At 41.7% G+C, this 26,530-nt stretch overlaps 1 protein-coding gene across 1 annotated transcript in view; it reads right to left on the reverse strand.

Moving 5' to 3' along the window:
* septin15 (septin 15) overlaps nucleotides 1-26,188 on the reverse strand; it is a 67,130-nt gene extending 40,942 nt beyond the window's left edge. Inside the window, exons 1-2 of the mRNA XM_006641193.3 lie at nucleotides 25,896-26,188; nucleotides 17,424-17,523 (exon numbers count right to left, since the gene is read on the reverse strand). Of these exons, the coding sequence (XP_006641256.1) occupies nucleotides 17,424-17,523; nucleotides 25,896-25,934 (139 nt within the window). The 5' untranslated portion in view covers nucleotides 25,935-26,188. The remainder of the gene's footprint in view (nucleotides 1-17,423; nucleotides 17,524-25,895) is intronic.
* Between the last annotated feature and the right edge of the window lie 342 nt (nucleotides 26,189-26,530).

Below are 26,530 nucleotides of genomic sequence, written 5' to 3' on the forward strand. Positions count from 1 at the left end.
ATTATAGACTTTATTTTTATAGCATTATCTCATCCTGAAAATTAATTACATTTTAATTGTAATATTATAAAAAGGTTTACATTATAAAAAGACACCCAGTAACCTAAATGAAAGATATTTATGTAATGCATGCATAATGCTTTTAACATCTGCATGATTATTTTCTTTGTCTAGTCTTTTTGGTAAGTGGGGGAAAAAAACTCTCAGTGCAAAACTGTTCATTTCTCAACATAAACAATATGCAGGATCATAAATTGATTTTTTCTATATCATATCCCATGAGTTTTTATTCCAACATATTGACATAATGCAGCCTGACACTATAATTCAATGTTTTTCTTCCTGGACCCCTGTTGACCAGACCTGTATGTTTTTCTAGGTAGACTTTTTACAGTACTACTGTATATATTCAAGAAAGGTAATTACACTTCAATAAAATATTCTTGAAATTTAAATATGAAGGGAATTTTCTACCACTTGCAGAGTTCTCAGCTTTGTTCAGTGATGTGAAAATGATCCCTAAGTAGTTCAGTATAATGGAAATGGTGACATCTATTTATTAGGTTGACTCACAGTGTCCGATTGTGAAAACATCTGTAAAAGTCTCTTTTATTTAACAAGCAACATGAGTTCCCAGAATGCAAATATATGTCCCCCTGCAGTGTTGTCATCCTTAAAGAGCTCCAGTCCATTTTGCTCTTTTGTCACCTTTTTCTGCCAGATGTCAGAAATGCACACATTGGCAGTGTGTTACTCAACACTGTTAGGAACTTCAGGACAGCAATGATTGGCACATGGCCAGCTTCAAGACCCTGGCAAAAACATTTATTTTTCCTTATGTCAACATCTGACCGAATCAAATTTCCAGCAGGAGGGCCTCAATCACTTTGCTAAATTTTCAGAGAGCATTTCTACTCATTTTCAGTGCTGAGGACCAAGGATGCATCTTGAGAACACTAAATACATTTTCACTGGAGGGGAGAAAAGACAGATTGCTCAGACATAATATAAATTAGAATTCATTTTGGTTCTATCTAATACCTGACAGCACCTTTTACACCAAGCAAAAAAAAAAATCACTGAAAACGGTTTCCTTTGGGTGTCTCTGGGGAGCTCCAAGGAAACGTCAGCCTGGATGAGGGCAGTTACAGCTGGGAAATTCTCCCATTATCTTGCTCCCTGGGCCTTTGCCTTCTTACCACAAATATTTCCTGTCAACGCTTTAACGAGACACAAGTCAGTCTGGACAGCATCTGGGCCCAAGCCTACACGCCTCTCCTCCATCGGAAGGAATGGAAACTGCAGGAAGACTCCAGTCGGTCCCACAGCCGACGGACAGGAGCTGAGGAGCCTGCCTTTTTGAACACAATCGACCTCAAGAAAACCTCAAGGAAGGGTGACAAATGGAACTTAACTTTGAATTAAAAACGGCAGGGAAAATCAGAGTGGATGTGAGTTCTTACAGTGAATATTGACAAAATGCAGGCACAATTGACTAGTTTAAAAAAGAGAACATATTTGTATTCTGGTCAGCCATCGTGGACGGAGTCTGCTCGGACTAGGACTAGCTACGGACTAGGTTCCTGTGTGCTGCCAGTGTTATTAGGCGAAAGGTGACTGCTATGATTCCAGTAACAATCACCCACAAATGTACATGTCTGATTTATTTACCAACTAGAGTTATTTAGTTTCACATTTTGGCCTGATGTTTGGTTATGGTTTTTTTTTTTTCTGGGTTAGTGTCATCTTTTCCACAAGCCCCCTCTTTAAACTTTTTAAATTCTAGGTTTATAACCCTTGGCAAGGGTTGAACTTTACAGGTTGAATTAAAAATGCTATAGTTTTGTTAAAAACAATGAGAGAACTTCGAAAGGATCACAAAAACATTGCAATGGCCTGCAGCAGAGAATTTTGAATTTGAATATGGAAAAGGGGTTCGTTTTTACATTAATACCTGAACATAACATGACAGAATTAGTTCAGGCCAGTGGCTCACCACACTGGGAACATGCTTAACAGGTGCCAGCGCCCAAACCGACACTTCAACTAGCACACTTCGCGCTGAAGCGTGAAGATTCACGCTGCAGGAAGATTACTGGGCCTTTCGCAAGAGCAGACATGACGACAAACTCCATCAAGGACAAACTGAAGCCTGACCTTCACTTCCACTGTTGTGGACACTTATCCAGGAGGCTGTGTTTTAGGCAAAGAAAAGTTACAGACTAAAATCGTATTGATACCAAGCGATTGCCAACAGATTCTCACTTGAACCCCTTCAATCGAAGTGCTTCAATCACAAGGGATTTCAGTGGAACTCTGGTAAGAAAATAGCTGAACAACACTCACAGGTCTGTCTTATCTTCTAATCAAGGGAACAGAAAATCACGTTATGGAATGATGGATCCTTGCACAAATTGGTCCCTTTTAAAAAACTATTTCATTTGGAAATACCAGTTTTATTTCCATTTAACACCCTCAAATTCTGGAAATATTTGTCTACTATTTTGTTATTTTCTTTCGGATTCACCTTCTGTTTTTTTATTTGACATGCCATGCCCACCCAGTCTGGAGTGGCAAATTGTTTCTTTACACCTCAGGTCTAAGCAACCATCCCTGAGCTGCATGGAGAGAAAGGATGGGGAAAACAAGCCCCTCAGAGCCCACCCACAGTGTTCAACTGATGACAGACTGCAAGCCCCACTCTCTAACAGGAGTGTTAACGCACCCTGGAGAAGAGACATCTACTACTGAACTACAGCCCCTAGCTTATGAAGAAGCTCACGACTGGCCTCTAATCTTGAATTCACATGCATCAGCTTCCATTTCATCGGTTTACTGTTTACTGATTAATTTTATACAATTATCACGAATTGCTAATGAGAATTCCTCAACCTAATTAAACAAGCATTTCATTAAGTATTTGCAGGAGTCAGAATGGCAGCCAGAGTGAGGTTTAATGTGCCAAAAGCCTTTGAAACGCCAGCGTAGTTTCAGTGCTAACACCATAATTAGAAACTCAACAGCTCTGCAGAAAAGCAGGTTGGCAAAAACATAACAGCCCTTATTCTCGAGGGTGCAAGCCAGCATTTGTATTTTCTGAAGAGACCTCTTTAATACGTGTGAAAAAATAGTACTGATTACAACTGAAAGATTTCTTTTTTCAAAACTTGTGTACTGGAACATGGGACATTCTGCCTAGTTATTTTCAATCTGCACATTTTTTTCAATATCCAAGTAATGACGATAGGAATCTGACTCATTATTCATTTTTAGTTTATGCTATTTTGTAATATATATAATTTACAAACGTTAAAAAAAAGAACTTTAAGCCCTGCTGCTAAGACTCCAAGGTGGCCTGCCTTCCATCATTCTGCATGTTCTTGTGTTCATGCCAGACGGCCACTTAAAAAGCACAAACCTAATTAATCCCGTTTAACAGACGGGCTGCAGTAGGGCAGATTGCCGAGCCACAGAAATCCCCCATCTGCTTCTTTACACTTCTCTGAACAGACAAATCTTCGCTCGCCACCTGGAGACACACAGAGCAGTGAAGCCATGACGCGCCACGCTGGTCATGAGGAGAGGACAAAACCGCCATTGACTGACGCCAAGGGGAGAAGCTACAGTACACGCACAGAAAGTTCCACTCTCACTGGCAAAGACCGCACCTGTATGGCTAATATGATTTTTTCTGGGTTTATATATTTTTTTAATTTCTTCATTATGGGTGTGGGAGGTCCTCCCACTGTCCTAAAACATTCTAGTTTTAGGATACATGGGAGTATCAATGCCTACTATGCAACAGATTTTATCAAGGCTATTTTCATCAATAGCCTTGATAGGTAGATGATAGATGTTGACTGCTTTTACAAGGAACAAACCAAGATACTGCATGTGGATCCCATACCTTTGCCCTCAGTACACAGGAGGGTGTTTATCAGCTACACCCGATATTTTTAACTGTCCAGGTAGGGATCATAAGTCACATAAGAGGAAAAAGTTGCATCAGTCATCGGGGGGGAGGAGGGGAATTTGGAATAAACTATTCACATAAACCAAGTAAGTTATGAAATAATAATACTAGAATCAATCTTTGTCCTGATATCTCTGCGGCAGTGACCAAGCATTTGTATTTATTTGTATTAATGATTAATTTTAATTACTTGTACAACCATTTGAAATCGGTGAATATCCTTATATAAAATTTACGAACAATATTATCGTTATTTCCTTAGAGGAGGTGAAAAAGGGGTAGAAAAGGAACTTGCGCTGCATGATCCACTTCTAATTAGACAACAGTATTGACAACGGAAAGAAGACTCTCCTTACATCGAGGTAAGTTTACGTCGTATAAAACGGCAGAGCGTGATATTAATGATACTGACGAAACAGAAAGTATACATTTTCTTCCAGGTTCATCTTTCCAAATTTACTCCATTTAGAGCAACATTATTTGGGATTTTGAGACATAAGAAATGGAATAAGCTTTTAAGCTCTTGAATGGAGTCATCTTTCCTGGCTCTGCACTGTTTCTGGGGCTGTGATCAAGCCCAAGAGATTATTACTGGGTCTGGGTGTGTCATGGAAACAGTAAAGTCAATGTTATGTCAGTGTCTGGATGTTAGTTTGTGGCTGCGAGTGTCTATGTGTGGGACTGGCTCCATGTGTGGATGCGCTGTGAGTCTTGTGCTCGGAATCAGGGCGTCCCGAGGCCCAGGCTGCATCTGACCGCAGCATGCCTGCGCCGATGTTTGCATGAGGTCTGTGTCTTATTTTGAGTCTGAGCTCCCCGCATGTGTTTCTGAGTGCAAGAGCCAACAGTCACTAGATATTAAGAGTATCAGCTGAACAGAGGCAGAGGAAGCAGATCACAGAGGACTTAGCAGCACCTCACTCATTAAATTAGAAATGGGCTACTGTTATGCTTTCTAAACCAACTATTCCTGGAATCATCATGATTAACTTATCTTAATTCACCGATCCTGCACAGACTAGGTATAGACAACCCAGTACCTTGATTAATGGGTTTCCTGAAAAATCAAGAAGCACATTTAGACACTGCTCACTGCTCACTGCTCACTGCTCACTGCTCACTGCTCACTGCTCACTGCTCACAATGCAAGATGGAATGAAAAACGTAAACTCATGTAACACTCAAAAGTTGCCTGCTGTAGACTAAATGCACAGAAACTCGCAGACACTTGTTTAGCTAGAGGGGCCGCTGCACAGAACACCAATAAATACCACGCCGCCTTGAACTCCTTATGCCTATTGTGCACCATTTACTGGAGAACCCCAGTTACAATCCGGCTTTGTGAATAAGCTCTGAGCAGATGTCTACACTGGTTGTGCCCCTCTGAAGGCCCCAGAATACTCCACTCCTAACAGAAGTGAGGGGAGTGAAACAGAGTTGTAGCCAGTGCTGCACTCCCATGTGCTCACTGGGGACGTGTGAGATACTCTGGTGCGACATGATCCAAAGAATAATGGTGCACAACAACGGAGGTAAAGAACGTAAATAAGGGACAAAAGATCCTATTTTGAAAACGTGAGCCATCTGAGCCATCACATTCCAGAGCACATTGAGCAGGGCTGAGGGCCCCCATGATTCACATGATTATCATAAAAAGCCTTTCTTCATTCGACCACTGGCTCACCACCTGTAGGGAAATCAGCTGGACTGCATACAACATCTGGACTGAATAGGAAGTCTCTTTTTTTTTCCCCCCACAAGGCATGATTATAAAGGATGTGCTGTGCTCACAAAACCTCAATTTTCCTGTCATTGTGCTGCATTTGAGAAGAGTGTAAAGTACAGTTCAGCTTCTACCCCCTTTTTACTGTTTCGTTGGTTATTTGCTATGCTTACTTCCCATTTCTCTCTAAAACACAGAGATGCCTCCCCAAGAGAAAGAGGAAAGGCCAGGAGAAAGCGTGGCTCTGGGCCACCAGTTAACAACTCCTTGTACTGTAGGCGGAACCAACAGAGCCTGTGCTCTGAAACCAGAATCCAGCTCAGAGACCAGAGGACGCACACCAAGTCAAGACGCAACAGGAAGCTGCTGACGTGAACTACTGCTCAAGGAATTCAACCGCTGATGCCAGTCGCTTATACAGTACGTAGAGACTGATAAAGTCAACGTTAAACCAGAGCTTAATTGCTCATTCTGATTACAGGACAATCATATTTACTAACAATTGCTCAAAACAATTTAAGCTGATCCAAGAATTGTGACTAGATAAAATCTAAACCAGACCTGTAGCACTTGATTACAGGTTTCAACTTGATTAGTCCCTGATTGCATGTGAACGTGCCCGCATAAAAAAACATGCAATCACAGAGTCATCAAAATCATTAGTCTTCCAACAGGATAACAGCCACTCAGAGAACACAAAAAATGTTAGAAATGAAAAATTACACATTAGGTTTGGGGCTGCTAGTAGCTTTTTGATTGAATGATCTTGTCCAGGCATTTCCTGAAGAGAATTAGCTTCATCTAATGGCATGAGAGGATATGTTTTGAAGAGAAACATTTTGTGCCTCGACTTATTTTTGTTGGTGAGCATGTTTTATTCTACAAGTTCAGCTAATTGCTTCTAGAGAGAATTTAACAGAGCTGGAATTTCCCACCTAGAAAGGTTCTGAAATCCTATAGGATGAGAATGATAAATAACATTGGACACCAAAATATCCACAAAAACAGGAAGCAAAGGGCTGACATGAAACAAAACAAAAGATATATATATCAAAGCTGGTTGAGTGTTAAAAAATGCAAAGTTCTAAATGGCTATTTATTCATTCAAGGACAGAAGACGATTATAAACATTTAGTAATAAAGGCTTTGAAACATGATGTTGCACCTGAGCTGAGTTCTATAAATGAGGAACCACCAAGCACATGCTAAAAAGACTACTGCATTCCTCAGGATCATGTCATACTTTATCAATCATTTCAGATGGCTTCAGCTTTTTTCCAGAGTTCACTCAGAAGACATGAATGTATATTGCCTCACACTGCAGTGCACTAAATCTGTAGTGGAAATCTTCAGTAAAGCTAGAACTATAATGCCATACAAGGGGAACTCAACCCCAGCACCTCATCCCTGCCACAGATCGAATACAAAATAAGAACTGGAGTGCCCATTGCAGCCAAGGGGAACCTAACTCATCAGGTCTCCAACAGCACAGCACTTCCTCTGAACTGTGGGACAGCCAATCGAGCAATGTACTTTTAAAACAAGCCTCAGTGCTCAAGACAAGAAATGACACCTTAGTGTAATGAGAATCGTTTGGGACACAGGGATATGTTCTCTCTTTTCACACCATGACAGCTCACTGTGAAGTGCCACTTCTCTGGAGTCTAACGGAACAGGCATTTTCTCTCAGTGTGTTGCCAGAAAAGGCATTAAACTGATACTTCAGTCTCCTCTGACAGTGTCAGGCATCCGAGGAAAGAGACGACTGTCTGTGCGTGTGTATGAGGTGGGGGAGTGGAGCACAGGGGAGACAGTGATCTAAACAATTTCCGATATTCACTGAAAGATGACCTCCTTACACACCTCCTGTGTCTCCCCAGGAAACACAAGAAACACACTTTCTCACACACTTCTAAACCCTTCAGCTAAGATCTTATGCACTTCTTGACTTTATTTAATGTATTGGTATGTTGATGAATCACAACACTTGTGTTTGGTTTTCATTAAGTAGACATAGTAGAACTGTTTGCAGGCCCACAGGCAGTACTAATAATTCCACTACATTGTGTATTGACCCATTGCCATCCCTCACTATTTACTGGCTTGTATACAACAGCCTGCAACTTGCAAAATCTTGAAGTCAATGAGACGGGAATCTTTTTGTGGCCAAGTGCTACCAGTGCTGTTCTGCACAAATCTGCTATCCTGGGAAACACAGACTGAGTGTTGGCCTGATTGGCATAGCAGTGTGACAGCGGCACCAGGTGTCTTGAACCATTACTGAGAAAGCCAGCAAAGAGGTCAAGTGATGTTTAAGGTGACACGAGTTTTTCACTGCTGTCCTGGGATCCATTACATCCAGTCCAGATCCTAAAGCCACACTTACAGTCTAGACTACCTTACACAGCCTATACATGTGACGCAGCACCATAGAGCAGATATGAAAGTCACTACCTTAACCAGCATCTTTGTAAAGTGGCATGTCATCAGCACTAGAGAGGCAAAGAAATACAGCTCCCCTGAGGAGAAACTCTGGACTATGTCCACTGCTGACAGGCTGAGAGCAAAGATCAATATCCACACTTAAACATTTCTCTCTACTGTGCACCGTTACGTCATCTTGATGACTGTTACCCCATCCTGGATCAGATTACTAGAACAAATCAAGTATTTGCAAAAAAAATGTCAAGTCCGTGACAGAGTGTCTGTTGGTACATTAGCCTAACCTTTTGATATAATTTTGGAAACAGAAAAAAGGAGGTTAGATTAGTGTGGAGGGCCAAGTACTAAAAACATATGCTGCAAAGTAAAGTTTCACTTTCCTGTGACAAATATTTGTCTTTTTATCCCCCAAACTGCAAAAACATCCATGAGATCGCCGTATTACTTGATTAATTCTTCCAGTGATGACTCCCGTAGCTCAAAGCCAGCCGTAGAAACAGACGAAGACGCAGACAGTCTTACAGAATAAGGTGGACACAGAGAAACAGGCACCTGGGCTTAGACAGACCTAGTCCACAAAGCAGCACACCTCTCTCAGTCCTGAAAACAGTACTGGACATTGCTGACAGTGTCCTTCCAGCTGCTGTGTTTTATTCAGAGGTCTATGTCTGTACTGAGGTTATGAACATACTGCAGATCCTGTTCTCCTACAGCAGAGGGATACAGGAGAGAACAACCTCCCTCCACTGGAAGCTGTATTTCTCTCGCGTACATGAAAAGACGAACTGCAGCAGTCGGAACCCCCAACCACTCAAAAGGCAGTTTTTCTACACAGTGAAACAAAACCTCACACAGACCGTTTTTTGAAATAATGGATTTTTTACTTAAAGACCCTGAAAAGAACCCCACCAATTGTCCAAACAATTTTCCAGCTGGTTTCCATTAAAGTGATACTTCATACAGGAACATCACTCATTTTCTTTGGCCTCAAAGCTGCAGCTGCTGTATGTAGGGATGTGTCGGCATGGGCTAGATACATGACAGATGTCAGTTCTGTTTAATATTGTTGGCTTCATAAAAGCTCTGAAAATTATATCAAACCTTGAAACGGGATCTAATACCAAAATCATCTGCACAAAGTTACCCTGTTTATTTAAGTTTCAATCACTGTTATTACTGTTATTAATCTTCCACCTTGGGTCAGATTATTCCCAATTCAAAATATAAGAAAAATAATTCATGTGACAGGGAAAAGAAAACCTTTTTTCTCAAGAATGCAGCTTTACATACACCGGGTATCTATTTTTAAATACTGGCCAGGATTATAAATTCTGGAAAACAGGCCTGTCAGACTAACTTTTTTGTCAGACATTCCAAATATTTCTTATATATATTCTTCTAAAGTAGTATATTTGTTCCATTTTTTATTGCTCATTAAAGTCCGTTTAGTGCCAAATGACACATTACGCTGAAAATACTCTTTCCAACCAATACTCTCGCATGTAGTGTGCAGTGTTAAATGTTCACTTATGAAGTGTCCTGTCTTTACACAAGCTTTCCAAACCTCCCAATTATTGCCAAACTCATTGTGCCAGCAAAGCCCAGGACTCTGGTAACCCACATTAATTATGATCTCAAAAACCAGAAAATGCAACAGTCTTACTTGTTGCAGTGTGCTTATATCCCTGCATACCAGTTATGTAAACCCCTGGATATGGCTGATATCACTAGAATCTAGAAGCTTTGCTGTGGCATTGATGCTAGAAGGGGAACACTCCAACTGCTGGGTGTGCTGTCAGACTGACAACACACCTGTGTTCTGAAATGCATGCCGAGGCCTTAAAGAGAGCCTTCACCTCTCAGGACACAAATGACAAGGTGAAATCCTTCTTAACTGGCATGCCACTGAAACAGTTCTACCAACAGCAGTGTTGTACACTATAATACTATATATTTATACAAACCCTCCACTTGCTCTTTAAGACCGCTGTACACAGCTCTGTATGTCTCTGTGCCCACGTACATAGATACCACAGTATTCTAGATGCATGAAATCTAAACAGCGTGCCTTTCTTTGATGTGGTGATCATGGTAAACCAACACACCATGCTGCCGGTAATTTTGGGGAAGAGTCATCGCTGCAATGTGTTGGACGGAGTCGATCTGATTCGCTTGCAAGGCCAGCCAAGCCACCCTGCCAATCTGTATGGCAGCTCAAATTACCCTTCAGGTCGCGCGCGAAGCAGAAGAATAACAATGTTCCACACAGCTGCAACAACATGGCCATTAGACAGCATGCCAGAAGTATCAGGGAATCTCATCTTTCATTCCCGCCAGCTGAAGCATGGGGGACTAGGGGGATACTTCTGAGAAACTCGCATGTTAAGGGAAAACTTGCAGCCATCTCGAGGAAACTGGGGAAAATACAGGAGCTAAAGAGAATGCCAACTTTAAAGCCTGGACAAGTTCAAATGTAGAGTGTCAGTTTCAATGTTGTCCATCTAATTTGCTTCTTCAAATACGTTTTTTACAAACAGAAAATGTTATCCAGTAGTGAAAACATTTTTAGAACACTACATGACACATGGATATGTAGGAATAACAGCAATAACAAGAGGAACTGCAGTCCCAGTTTCTCAGAATGGCTATTAAATCTCCGTTGCAAAATACATTTATTGATGGTATCGCAAACTTTTACACATTCGGAATGAAGCACAAAATCGGGAGCTTTGTGTACTGTATGTCGCCATGTTGTTGCAAACCACTGGTCTCACCACAGGTGAGAGCGAGAATACACAAGAATGGTGATGTAAGGCAGCCCTTCCTGCTCACTAGTCACTGTAAATGTGTGAGCGAATAATTATAGGCTGTGCAGCAGACATTTCACCTCAGAACTCTTCCAACGTGACCCACCTGTGGAGTCAACAAGTAAATAGTATTTGTCTGCAAAACCGCCGTGAAGCTGAAAGCAATATTTGCATTGAATTAAAAGTATTTGCAAGCCTGCTTGTTTACAATGTAATAGTGCCACATATGTCAACGGAAGATTTGTAACCTTGTTGTGAAGCACCGATGACACGGCGCTGCACATACCTAGAACGTTGATCTATTTTGTGATGAGAGTTGAAGGTTTTACACGTTGCTGTGTACATTTTACTTTCATTGTGGTCTGAAGTGCCCTCATCAATGCAGATTCTTCGTAACCTCGAAATATAAAAAAGTGTTCCAGTTCCCCTTTAAGGACAGCAAATCTGAACTTGAACAATACCATTGTATTGAGAGTGAGTGATTAAACCTGGCAGAGAGAGAATGTTTGATCTTGTAACCTGAACTGTGGACAGGAAGGGAAAAAAATTAGGATGTACTAATAATGATCAGAGATGTGGAAAGAGGATTCTTTTTTCTAGGACTTCATTAGAAAAGAAAGACTTGGAAGTGAGCAATAGGATAATAACTTCTGCGAGTCTTGGAATTTAAACAAATAATCCTCAAAGTGCTTAAGAGGTAGTAGGGACTCCCCTCCACCACCACTAATGTGCAGCCCCCACCTGGATGATGCGTCATTTTAGCAGTCCTGAGGGTGACTGGTGTGGTTCAGGACAAAGAGCTTTAGGACATAATGGTGAAAAGGGCTCTTTTCTGTGCTCAGTAGTGCTTTCTGGTAGATCGAGTCAAGATGCTGACAAGAGTGCCAGACTTTGTGGAATTAAGCAGACCAACAACAGCATTTTTAAAGGAGCAACCACAAAGATGCTCAAGCCCCAATCTTTGAATCCAAATTCTAACACCTTATCCATTAGACCACACAGTCTCCATGGCCTAATGGATAAGGAGAGTCTAACGATATCCGAGATAAGACTCAGACCTTTGTATAACCCACATAGCGGAAAACGCCATATATTTGACTCCACATACAGTACCTGTCTGGGCAAACGCCTTTGAAATGAAAAAAATCAAAAGGGAAAACGAAACACACACAATTGCCTGGCCCTTGTCGTCTTAAAGGATATTTCAATATTCTGGTGGTGGGGAGTGCTGGTGATAAGGTCCCTTGTAACCAGTGCTATCAGTCATGATAAGGATGGAATCTCCAGAACAGTGAACAAGGACGATGATTCTTTTATCAGTGAAGGAATGAGGCCCACTCCTGTGGCTATCAGGCCTTCTCTGGGTAAAGGCTGGAATGTCTATAAGGACACTGGCACAGGGAGGTCATAAATACCGCACAGGTAGGGGGCCAGAGTATCTTATAGGGGAGGGAAAACTAGAAAGACTACTTAGGAAGTATCTCCTTCCTAACATCCCTACAAACTGCATCAGTCAGGCTGAAGCAAAAGGACAGAGAGAGAAAAGGAAACGCAAAATGTTTTTGCTTGTATGATACAATGCAGTCACACACAGGAAAACCACTCTGAAATTTGATTTCAAGCCAGTCCTCTGCCTTCCTCATTTCTTTTTCCTCTTTGTCATTGTGAACCTAACCATCACTTTCAGAGCTTTTTGGCTGATTCTGAATTTTGCTGAAGATAACTGGCATGCCTGGCTCCCATTATCATACACAGAGTATTTGTTTAACTTTTACCAACCAGTGTTTATTTTCACTCATTTTTCCTCTCAGTTTGAAATTCCCAATTTGTGTTTACCTCCCTGCTGTCATGGGAACAGCGCTGTTGACCCGATCATTATTCATTGATTTCGGAGCCAAACTTCCTGCTCAGCTCTGAGAAACTGGAATCGGAAATTAACCAGAGGGATGGCTTCACTTTACATAACGTGTTGAGAGAGACGAGCCAGAAGGGATATCTCTCCTCATGACTTCAGCATTTTAAATTCTCTATTTACATGGTAACTTAACTCAAATTACTCCCAATTACAACTTCTTACACCTAAAGTGTAAGCAAGCTGTGCAGCTGGAATTTTTTGTAACAATATACTGAAAAATCTTCAGAATACAGGCACAGGATATACCATATATATATCGAGAACTTCACCAATCAGCAGGCAGTATTTTAAGTACAAATCAAGCCAAGGCCATTGTTAATTAAACAAACTGGAGGGATGTACACACAGAAGTCCTTCACCAAGGTTCATTGTAGCTGCACCAAAGCCAGCATCGACGTTATGCAGTATCATTCATGACTGTTTTGGCAATGAGAGCCGCCCTACCCAAAACAACAGTAAAAAGAGCACTTTATATAGTGCAGCACAAAGAGCAGCTGCCGAAGCTCACTCCAGGCAGACAGGGCTGTTCGAATGCACACTGACATAACATAAAAGGGAATTTTGTCAGGCCGCAGGGAAGAGTACTGTACATCTCCATGGTTCACAGTGGAAAGTCTCAAGTTATTCAATAGAATGGGCTTTAAGTTAAATAAACTGAGCTTGTAAAAATGAGAACACAAGATTACCAATTTTGTTTTGACACTCTGCAAGGAAGGAAAACAGAAAAAGAGTGGGGCATAAAGTTTAAAAAGTCAACGCATTGTGTTGTCAGTTATCGCACACTACATAATGCAGAGCTTACTGCTGTAATACACAGTGAATAGCAAAGACACCTGTTTGTGAAGTCTGTGGTATAATTCAAGGATACAAGGCATCATTTTTTAATTTATGTCTAGATTTCAATAATTAAAGAAAAATAAAACTGTCAAGCCGAATAAATTATCTGCCACCTCTTTTATGTGGAGAGATGTTACATATTCACCATCAGTGTCTTAAAGCACTGTAACACTTTCACTCAGAACCTCAGAAGTTGAAAATGGCCCTCAGCTTCATTCCTGAGAATTTTCCACTTTATGTACATAGTAGTCACGCCAGCTCTTTGCAGAGTGATGCAGCTGATCTGTTCACTGCCATGCTACTGCCAAGCATTTAACAAGAGGAATGACATCTAAGAATCCATATACCACATATTCATTTCTGAACAACAATAATAATAATGATGATGATGTTTGTTACCACAAGAATCAGGTCACAGCTCAAACTACGCTTGATTTGAAAAAACTTTTTTGTCAGGATACCCTCCCGTTCAAAATCAATTATGCAATCAAAGTACTGCACATTAGGATAAAATGGAGAGAAGTGGGAGCCATCTCTCTGGAAGACACAGGTAACTGGTCTCTGCTCACAGAACTATCCTAGGAATGACACTTCCTCGGCTTTTATACTGCTGTTGTGAGGGCTGTAAGAAGATTTGATTAATCTGTCCTTTATCAAGTGACTTTCATGCCCGCCATAACATGGCACAGCACAGTGCATTCAGAAAATAATCTTCAGGAAGCAGATATCACAAACAGCAACCATAAAAGCAATAAGACCATAAAATGTGCTCAGTACACATGAAGGGCTCTACATAACCCACAGTTTTTGAAAAGTATGATTATAAAAGAAACATATTTACAGTCTCAGAATGACAGCAAGATCACAGCATTCATTCGCACACTCAGAGGGCTCTGTCTCCTAGAATTTCAAACTGGTGAACAGAAGACCAGGAGCTGTTGTCAGGAAAGCAAGACACAGGGAAGTCGAAGGAGGCAACAGATCCCACAGATGAGAGGTGCACTGCCACTTACAAGCCTGCAGCAATATTCTAGAACTGAATCTAAAGGGAACAAGAGCACAGTGAAGTCAATGCAAATGAAGGGAGACCCAGGCCTTGGTACAAGGAAAAATACTCCAGACAGCTGGCAGCACAGAACAGCTCTGCTATCCTTGTGACGACACCTCAGGCCGTTCACTTGGAAGAAACATTTGATACTCATCTGCCTACTGAGTCTTCCAAACCCAATGTTTAATGGCAGCGTTCTCAGATGTGGGCACATGAGACGAGGTCGCCTCCATGAACACGTGAAAACAGTCAACTTGCCAAAAGGGTTTCATTTCATTTTCTCCTTAGCCTCGGACCAAAGCTGAGAAACTATTCGTAGATGTCACAGAAATTTGTCAGAAACGCCACAAAACAGTTGGCACCTTCATTTAGTGTTAAAATGTGTTAAAAAAAGTGTTAGAAAACAGCAAACGCAAAGCAAGAGCACAAAATTCAAAGTGGCCCAAAACCTGATGACGCCACATGTCGACAAGGCCGAGCACAATCAGAGTTTTAAGTTATGAACGTAAGATCAAATGTTTGTTATACTAAAGGAACTTTTCTTTAGTTTAAAAAAAATGAGAATTCATGTTTTAGTCGAGTCCCACTATGTTACAGTTTGATAGAAGCGTAAGAGAGAGGTGTTGTAGTTAACTCACAGTTTTTCTAGGCATGCTTTACTGATAAGAACTGTCTGGGTCATGTGAACACACAAGCACAGTAATACATTAACAGAACAAGGAATCTGAAATGGAAGTAACAGAAAGAAGGTTGCACTTTGCCTCATTCTTACCGGTTGATTTTAACATAAAGGACAGGACTGCTTTTCTGAGCATACATTTCCTTATGTCGCATTGCTTTCACATGGTTTTCATGTCCAGATGTGCTACATCTGTTAAATGCATCTCTGGAGGAGTAACAAGGGAAGAATGTTGGATCTGCATTTTGTGCGTTCTTTAACTAAATGCACGGACAGCCAAATGACAACTTTACACTGTTTGTTCCTCCTTCCGGAGAGCTCTTGAGATCATGCTTTAAAAATAAAAATCTGGAGCTCATCTAGGGCCGGGCCAGTGTGTGCATTACACAGACTCAGTCCTGGGGAAATGCTAGGGCTCAACAGCAGGTTTGGCTCCAGCCTTTCGCACTATCCTTAGGCTATTGATCTGCATGAAGCCAAACATCACAACACCAGCCCCTTTCATCATGCAGAAGGTCTTTCACAAAACAGCATGTCGAAAAATTGTATAAAAGCAAAAGGAAGAAATGTCTTGACTGGTATATATGAATCCTATTTGTTTATCTCATCCATCTGTAGCAAGTTTTCAGATTTTCTGCTGGTCTTAATAGTGTGTAGCGGTAACTACTACTGATCCTCTTCAAATGCTTCATATAAGTAGGTGTTTCAATCAGGCAGTAGGCAAAGCAGAGCAGTTGCTGCTTCGTTTTTACATTGTATTAACACAATGCTGATTCTGAGTCTGCACAGGGCCACTGTACTAAATGGACTGTAGGTCAGAGCTCTTAAAAAGCACTTAACACCTGCCTTCAGTGGCAGGTCTTTACTAGTAGTGGTGCTTTGTCATAAAAATAATATATCCTGTCACCAGCTGAGGTGGCCTACTGGGTGTGTAAAACCAAAAATGGTACAAAAAAATGAACATGGTTTGTGGTCCTAACAAATGTGAAAGTACGGCAGCCAACAATATGTAGGTGTCCCAAAAGTTAGCTGGATGATTCTAAATAGCAACTGGCTCCAAACAGGCTTGTTCAATGCTGTTTCTTTCTTTCTTTTCTTCCTCCAGCACGTAAAATTATACTGTCATGGTTGCGGCTATTGTAATGTCCTTGCTTGACGAAAACCTCAACTATTTGAACTCAGCAAGCAGTCAAGGAGACTAAATAAAAACAGTGATCTAAAAGAAATGTGACTGTAGACCTGTCTTTGACAGTAGAAAAGGAAACCAGGGTGTCAGGTGGATCTGATACATCACCATCTGTTACACAGTTTTTCCCATCATCGACAGAAGGAAGTGGGTAAGAGATAGTAAACCACAATTCTGCTAACTATAGATATTTTCAGCAAAACATTTATAGTTTGCATGCTCTTCGCTTAATTAAAAGTTGTTTTAATAAATAAAAAGTAAGGTAACTGGCATAGCTAGAGACACTGCATCTGTAGAAAGAATGAGAAAGAACATTTGACTACCGCAAACAGACTCCTCATTAAAGATTAGTCAGCCAAAAGCAAAAACTGTGATACAGTATAAAGGGAAATCAGCACAGGCAAACGGAAAAGGAAACTTCTTAACTTTGAAGAGTTGGCTCTTTTGAGCACCTTAGCACGAGTTTGCTCTGCAGATACTGTACCCACAGCTGAGGAGGGCCAGAGAGTGGCACACATTTCCTGTCTGTGTTTAAGCTTTTTTGGAAAGAAGGTGAGCTCTGAAAGGTAATTTCAAATGCAAACAGAAACTCCGACAGCTCCGGATGACACAGAGCCTGATGCAGACAGACGATGCCGTGAAAATAGCAAAGCATTCCCCAACTAAACAAAGACTTCAAAGGTATAAAATTTTACAATGTAATCAGCATCTCTAAGAACCATCCTTAACTCAGCTGAATACTGGTTGACAATGACCTTAATATCACATGCAAACCAGTAGAATGGAGATCAAACAGAAGCATCAAGGACTCACCTACAACCATCAGTGTGAACTCGAAGCCCCTCTTCACAGACTTTCTGTAGACCTGGTTGGGGAGGTTGGCGAATCCAACATATCCCTCCAGATTCCTCTGCTGCAAGACAAAGAAAGTGGCACCATCAGGTGAAGACGTGACGGCTTTTCCCACAAGCACACAGCAGCTTCACAAGCAGCATGTGTGTATTGGATCTGACTCGGACCACAAAAAATCCAATTTGCAAAAGCCTTTTTGATACCGTACGCCAGCCTGAAGAAAATACTTTTTAAAGGAAAACCTCATATGCAAGTTATGAACTTTACTTTGTCCATGGAAACAGTGAACACAAACCGACTGCTCTCAAACCATCATCTGTGCAGTATCTGAACTGACTTTTATGTTCTCATAGGTGGTTAAGTGGGAGGGGATTTCATCTACTTTTATGACTTCCAGGACGGCATGAGTGTTTTAATGTGTTATAAAGTACACACCAGTCCCAACTGCGGAGGTCTGTCTTCTAATAGGACTATAAACCAGCTCCAATAAGGTCTGTGTTATAACAAAGTGTTTCGCTACAGCAGTACAGTATTTATAAACTCTAGTGACAAGATGTTGAGCTACAGTCGTATACAGCAGCTCCAGCAACAGTGTGCATTAACAGTTGTACACACCAGCTTCAGATACAGTGTACATTAACAGTCGTACACAGCAACTCCAGCAACAGTGTGTGTCAGTCATATACTCCGTTTCCAGCAACAGTGTGCATTAACAGTTGTACACACCAGCTCCAACAAATGTGTGTTACAGTACTATACACCAGTGGCATAGCTTTCAGTCTTGCCTCTGTACTTCACAACTAAGCACTAAATGCCGGTTGGAATTTCAGGTGTCTGTGAAGAGTGAATTTTTTACTCTGAAACTTTTATCTACTTTATTGTTACAGTAAAACAATGAGTCAATGGGGGTAATACAATCCAGAGGTTCAAAGCTGCTGGCACTGATGTTGTTCTCTGGTGCTCACAAAGATTAACAGGTCTGTACAGTTCAGCTCAAAGGCACTTTTTTGTATGGATCAAACTTTCTTTTTTGTTTGGTAAAAGTATAGGTTTCATGTGATTTTAAGCCTTTTGATTTCAAGTCTCCTCTAAGAAATGTGATTCGAGAACAGTTTTTGCATTTATCTGAAATTGCAGTACTTCGGAACAACCACAGGCTTATTTTCTGTGAACAAACAATTGGAAATACTGTCTTTTTCCGAACACTGCCCAGCCTTGCTGGCTGCTTCTGCACCTCAGGACATGTCCTCAGGACATGTCATGAGCTTCAGCGGCAGTGTATCATTCCTTGAAGAGCACATCGACATTTGCACAGAACCAGCAGTTTGAAGTAACCCAGAAACAAATTTGCGGTTTCTCCCCTGGGCAGAATTTCTTCAACATCCTCAAACACATCTCAGTCTTTGACTATGTTATTTCCCAAGGAATAACAATGTCCATGTCAAAGGCATTGACAGTCAAGCCATTGAACTTCAATATCAACAGCAAAGTAATTCTGGGGAGACAAGGTGTCCAAACATGAAGTATGGAAGGTTTTAGGAGTACAAATCAAGCCACTCAAGCATGTAGATGAAGGTGAAACCCCAGCTTCCTTGAAGAAATGGCTGGTAGAGATCCTCAGATCACTTACTTATTCTCAAATAGACTCTAAAAGGCCAAATGGTATCCTCTCACTTACAATCTTTGCAATCTAAGCATCAAAAAACAACATATATATTAGTGTCAAGTTTCAAAAAAGGAGGTCCTATTCAAGTATTAAATCTAAAGCATGATTCCATCCCTGTGTGGTTGATACTATGCTGTACAGCCCTTCAGTCAAACGGTGTAATCATCTACAAACTGAATACATTTTTAAATGCATACTTATATAGTTATGACATGGATCAATGCTGTTGGAACAATATGCACATTTGTTTTTAAATCTGACCCACTACACAGGTTTAGAAAACAAAAAGGTGAGCCATGTTATGGTTCCTACTGTAGAAGGAAACTGAGTGTAAGATGTATAGCTGGTTGAAAAGTTGAAGGAACAATGCAGAGGGGTTATACTCAGTCACAGCTGAGGCATTTAGAAACAAATGTCACTAGAGACAAACCATGAGCGTTACCATTAACAGACGTTTTATCTGAAAGAAATGCTGGCATCCACAGCAGTGCGATTGCATTACTTTGGTTTGGCTGTGTTACCGCAGAGATGAAATCACACAACTCCTTACTCAGCCCAAAGCAATCTGTACTTATAATCCAAGGAATCTGCTCCCCAAGTGTGCAACAAACAGGATCACTTGACTCTCGTAATCCTGGTAATTATCTTCATGTCTTGTATAAAAAAGTCTAAACAGGTCTGAGCCCCTCTTTTTATTCCAACACTAACAAGACTCATATCAGCAGGTAAGTAATAAGATTTTTAAAGCAGAACTTTGAATTCCTGAATAACACTTGTGATTTGATACCTGCAAAAACAATCTCTGAGAATATTGTATTATATTTGCCATCTGAACTAAATTATAAGCATGACAGTGCCATTTAGCCCTAGCCTGGTGAGATCAGATGACCTCTCAAGTTCTCAGAGTCCAGTCCACTCCAATCTGCCCCCACAGCAACATAGTGCACTGTTCCAAGTCCAACACTTTTCCTTTTTTCCTGCTGGGTTCATCCATAAAAATCTGTTGTTTTTTTTTACCCTGGCCAGCATCTAGCCTGATTTGGATAGATCAAAGAAGCAACACAAGGCTGGGCCTGACCAGTATGGGGACAGGAGACCTCTGAGGAAAACCAGGTCACTGCCAAGGGGCTGGCAGACCAGTAAATGACACCTCTCCCACTAAGCCACATTTTCCAAACCAGTGTCCCAGTATGGTTACTAGGAGCACTGTGCTGTAGAAGGTTCTGTCCTTAAGATGAGATGTTAACCTTCACTACCTGGTCATAAAGTATCCCCTTTAAATGTAAAAAGGCTTGGGGATCCTTCGAGATGAAAATCACTCTATAAATGTAATAATCAACTAAATTGATCAAAAGCTCTCATCCAACCCTTGCTTGCGACGGGTGACATTTTATGCGCGACAGAGGGAAGATAAAAGTATTCGGTTTCCTACAGATGGCAAGTCACAAAGATTATGGGTGGGGATTCTCCAAGCCAGACTCACACCACCTTCTTCAGGCTGAAGGTAAGAAGGCGATGAGGCTCCTATGCGCAAACAACATGTAACAGAGTCTGGATCTATATTTGTGGCCTCTTGGCTCTACACCCTATTCTGCACATTAAGTGGAGGCTTTTCTCTAATGCTCCTCCCCTGTTTTTGCTTCTAATACCAATGACTTTATGGAGGGAAGTTCACTTCTTAAAGTTCAACATGAATGAAGGATCAGTTGCCCATCTCCTTCACTCATGTACTAACTAAAGGGAATGTTTTCTTATTGAATTACTTCAGTAGCCACAATATCAAAGGCAGATATAAAATGAGCATCCTTACAATAGAGATCTTGGTGATACACCACTAAAACTCCAAACTTAGCAGACGCCTGCTATCTGGTAGCTCTGCCCTACAAATCAAAATCCGTCTTAAAGGTGTTCCTGGGGAAGACAAGGCAGTGGCTAACATTGTCCGCTTTGTGCTACATCTTTCACATCAGCTGCACAAAAGCTTTTCAGACCTTAGTTTTCTGGAGCCATTAATTAACACGGTAAATAATTTGCTGTAATATGTTACAGGTACAGTATGAAATCAAACACAGGAAATCCAGCAGGTTTAAAAATACAATTTATGAACAAGAACAGCAAGACCCATGATTCATATCCCAGTTTATTAAGCCTTTAATCTTTAGCAAGTTTTTATACCAGCAAGCTACATGTTCCAGGCAGAATCAGCTTAATACCTGTTCAATCTCTTAGGCACCACAAGACATTGTATTTTTGATTTAAAGAGCACAGACTGGCCAGGTACTGAGCTTAATTAATGAAGGCCCTAAAAATATAAACCCTGTGCAGAACAATGTACAGCTAACCTTAACCCTGGATTGAAGGCACAGGATGAAATGGGTTGAGGGAATCTGGAACAGCATTTAGCACATCGAGAAGATCAATTACAGGGAACTGGGCACTGGGCTCGGACATTGAGCCTGGACGTCATTCATTGGCTATTGAAATAGAAACTTTCAATTTTCAAGGAAGACCAGGGTGAAGTGATCGGGTAGGTCCTCCAGATGGAAAACTGTGGCAGTGCAGTACAGTGGGACAAGGCACTAAAAACGGGATGAGCACACATCTCCTCAGTCTCGTCTCACCCCGTCGTGGGCCAGTAATCCGAGCCGATTAACAGATGGTGACCCCAAAATGCAAGAGTATAAAAGTGGAAGAAATCCTACATTTATTTAAAATTGTGTAGCTGATACATAAGTACTTATTTTAAAGTGTTTTGGGAAAACTGCCAGCAAGAACTGCAAGCGTAAAAAGTATTGGAAACTTAAATAATTGGGGAAGAAAACTAAGTTAAAGCTAAAACAACCTCACATTTTAGATCCTTTAAATATGATCACTGAAAGGATGCACCCGCTCACAGGTAGTTATTTTTTTACATCTGTCAGGCCTGCAGAAATATTAAGTGTGTCAGGTTTATCAAACAGGTGTAATAGTGAAATTGAAAACTGAAGATAAAGTTGGAAGACACGGCACACGCAGAATCCCTGGGGCTTCTAAAAGCACCTTCTTACCACTATCATGACCCTCATGAGTGGAAAGCCTTTCTTTCTCAGTGGGTCAAAATCAATACACTCCCACTCCTCCTGGCCTGGCAAGCCCCCTTCTGATATGCTGATGGGTCTTTAAAGGCAGGAAACTAGGGACTTTGCATCGAATACCTCTGCACCAGACCTTGGGATGAAAAGACATCTCTGCACATAATCCTTTTGGTATCAAACCCAGACCTGTTTTGTGGGTTTAATTGCAACTTACTTTGCTACCTATTAATCATAGGTGATGAATTATCCAAACTCATGTGCTTACAGATATTTTGTGGTTGGGTACAACTATCCAAGTACCATTAGCCCTGATGGAATGTTTCATTGCTGTTGTTTTCAGACCACAAATATGCTTGGATTTGTGAAAGCAAAGATGTGACTCATTCACATTAGATTTTGCAATCATAAGCAAGTCATTGCAATGTAGAACAACACCAAGATAGTAATGGGACAACAAGAGCAAAGAATAACGTGGTATCCTTTGGGTACAATAATTATACATCAGAGCCAAGAATTCTTTAAACAAGTTTATTGTTAAAATCAGAAACTACTACAAAGTTATTCAAGAGGCCCAGGACTACCTTAATGTCAGATTCTATCGTCACTCAAAACTGTCACCACTTTTAAAGCTCAGCCTCGGGTATTGTTTTGTTCAAGTGCACAAGATCAGCTGCTACAAAAATGTAATAAAGAATCGTGACCGCTACTAACTCCAGGGTAAATGACAAGACAGTGCATTTATGTCATTTTTAACCACAAAACCCACCTCATCCCATGACTGAAATGTTTTTGTTGAGCATTTCCCCAAAAGTGCTGAATTAACCAAAGTGGCAAAGCAACAGAAACCAGTAAGATATGAAGCGCAATTAAATAAACCTTCAGTGAGTTAGGTGGCAGTAATCAATTACTGAGTGTACTGTGCTCTGTGTCAAACACATTACCAAACCAGAACAGTACATTTCTGAGGGACCAGTTACACTTTCCCCAAGAGTCACTCTACCACACCAGGAGAAAAATGTTCAATGAAGACCATTAAGCAATTTTTTTTTACAAACTCTGGGCGATCAGTTGGCCAGTGCTGACAGAAATAAGATGAAATAATAACCTGTGTATGAGAGAGGGCTCTTACCTGGTTTGCCAGAAGGCCCTTTACCATTGAAATACTTCACAATTATAAAGTTGGAGGATTTCAAATCCTACAGCAATAATCTCTGGATTCCACTAAGACAATGTGTTTTGTAGTAGTGGATTCAGCTGTGTTTCTGTCTAGTCTTCGCAGCTTGTTTTGCACGTTTGCACCATTATTTGAATGAACTCTGAATGCCATCTCTGTATTGGAATGGCAAAGTGGAATCACTCACGGGTATAACTAACTTTGTTCCTTAACGGACATCTCTGTGCCTCAAAAGGCCACTATTCAGGCAGGCATTGTTTTCTGCAATAACAAAGTTTGAAACAGGTCCCACACAACTGTAAGTGATAGTTAACCATCCAAAATATTTTTTAAGGGAAGTCTAAAGGTCTTCAAAAGTCTCATGGCTCCTTCCTACAAGCCACAAACTGACATGCATAGCCACAAATGTCAGCGGTCAATACAGATACCTTACAGCAGATTGAAACCTTCATCAGTTTGAACTTGGCTTCAGATGCTGTTTCACTTCCTCTCACCAATGCATTGTTCTGTAATGTGCCTTTGTTGCTGGGTTTTGTACAAATGAGCCCCAGGCTGAATGCAATACATCACAGCTCACTGAGTGCCAGGAGAGACGGTCCTTTATGTCAATGCTTGGCATCTACCACTGGCTTTGTGGCACGGGGGAGTCAGGGGTGGTAAGGACGAGCTGAATTCAGTCAGCCTGTTGTCAAACTGACTGACATCCAACTCTCCCACTTGCTACACAACAGCCCAACTTCCAATATCATTTCCTGGCCACTGAAGACTAGAGGAATGCACTGTGCCCACTGACATTAAGAGAATGTCATCTGGAATAAGACCTCAGCAAGAAGATAACCAATACTTCTTAATTCCCCACTATAAACAGATAAATAAATCTCCACTGATCAATTTATGGGAAACTCCCTCGACAAAGGGGACATTTACAAGCCGTTCAAGGACCCAGTCTATGTACTTCGAATTGTTTTTTAAAAAGATCAATATGAATTAAGTGCTCCATGTATCCAAACTAATCCCATTTGATTTATGTTACTATTGTGTGCGTGATCTATCTATAATGAAATATGGAATAATATTTTTGAATAGAATTGCAACTCCAGTCTCCCTACGTCTTTTACAAACATGGACACACTCATAAGCGAGTTCCTCATTTTTTTTCCCCATGTATCAAATATCAAAGCGCAAGTAGACTGCTCTCGGCGCAGAAGTGGGCAACTTATATTAGACAGTTTAGGAACATTATTCTGACCCTGAGAATTAGTTCACAGGAGACTATCCAAAATAACTGTCTAGTGCCTCTTTCAGTACAGAAGTCACCGCACATGACGATCTGACAAATCGCATGTAACAATGATGAGCCTACTTAAAGACCCCCCCCCCAAAATAAAATCATCAGACAACAGTATCGCACTTCCAGTTCTGTTTGACATGGGATACTCCGAAATAGGTAAATGTTTGTTAATATAACACAGCCATGTCTAGTACAAATGGATAGGAGCTAGTGCGCACCTTTGTGAGCAAACCCAAAGTTTTTTACTTGATTTGCGTGTGGCCCATCGAGACACATGGACAAAACGGTTAAGAGAAAATAACACCCATTGCTGAAGGGCAAAAACAGAGTTCAGAGCCTTGAAATCAAGCGCGCTGTAACACGCCAATCCACCTGTTCCCGAGAACTGGTTTAATGGTAGAGCGAATATTTAGCACTGGCGTGTTTTAAAGAAACTTAATTGAACCGTGTTGATTGCTCGGATGGTGACGACTCCGTCATTTCGGTTTTCACATCCTGTCAATAACGTTTTTAAGATTTATTTTGGAGCTCTCGCATCTAAAATCCCCGCAAGACGCGGTCTGGCGAGAGCCGGTCGTCTCCCACGCAGAGGCGGCCTGGCAGCCGGATCCAGTCCGTTTCCTCTGGGAGGCTCCTCGCGGTCGCCCCGGTTGTCACCACCGCGGCCACCCGGGCAAACCAGCCCCGGCACCAGCTGCGATTTCACCGGCAAGCGGCCGAAACGCGGGGCTATCCGCAGCTGCCTAATCTGCCCGACAGAGCGGAAACGCGCTCGGTTCACCGCGGCAGAAGCGAACGCTGAGCCCGCAGAGTCGCCCACTGTCTCACTGAGAGTCAGCAGGATGTTTCTGTGATGGATACCGCCTAGCCTGAAGACGGGGCGGCGGGGCGGGGACGCTTCATCCTGCTCCAACCGACCCCCACCACCGGGCCCAATAATCATCCATCAGCGCGGTTCGGCGACACGCTGACTTGCCGCTCTGCGACCACATCTGCGGCTGCCTGCCTCGAACGCGCTCCCCGGCCAGAGGTGGAAGGCGCCTCCTGAGCGGCCGGCCGGTGGGGCGTGTGAGCCGCCTGCAATGGAGGATGTGCCGTCTGCCTGTTGGCCACAGCCACCTTGCCACCGCGTTCTCTTCTCTTCGGGTCAGGCGCCCTTTCTCCGACTCCGGAGTGCACGAAATACCAAGAAAACAACAAGCTTCTAAAAATATATATATATACTTACCGCTATGCTGGAAACTGCAGAATCGGGTCTCTCAATCATTTTACTGTAACAGCAGCAACCCCAAATCCAAATAGATCAGGCATAAAAAAGAGCAATCTTCTTTTTTTATTTTTAATCGTTTTCTTCGGGTTTGCAGCTGTAACTCTGGAGATTATTTCTGAGGATGTGTGGGAGATTCCGAACGGATTCTAATGAATGAAACCCAAGGAGGGAATCCCCAGGTAACACTATAGCAAGGCAGAGGCAGAAAATTGGTATAATGTAGCGATCTGGAAGGCGGAGTTTTGCCCCCTCCCTTGGACTATCTCTTCGATAGGCTCGAAAAGTCTCGGCTCGGCCTGCCATTGTGATGTCACAAAGAATTAGCCAGCCCTCCGCATGTGATTGGTTCCAAGAGGGGAGGCGGCCCACAGACAGGAAGACGTTTCGAATTGCCTGATGGGATTTGAGGTTTTCTCCATCTGCCTGGTCGTTTTAAGGGCTAATGCATACTAGATTGCACGAGTTAAAACAGTCAGGACCTCAGGTCTGGTTGTCAGGACACGGTCACTGAAAACACCATTCACGACTGCAGATGTTCCTATAGATAAATGTACGGCTGCGTCTACATCTACAGCATTTTGCACTTATGCTCA

Source organism: Lepisosteus oculatus, chromosome 20, assembly GCF_040954835.1.
Source record: "Lepisosteus oculatus isolate fLepOcu1 chromosome 20, fLepOcu1.hap2, whole genome shotgun sequence".
NCBI lineage: Eukaryota > Metazoa > Chordata > Actinopteri > Semionotiformes > Lepisosteidae > Lepisosteus > Lepisosteus oculatus.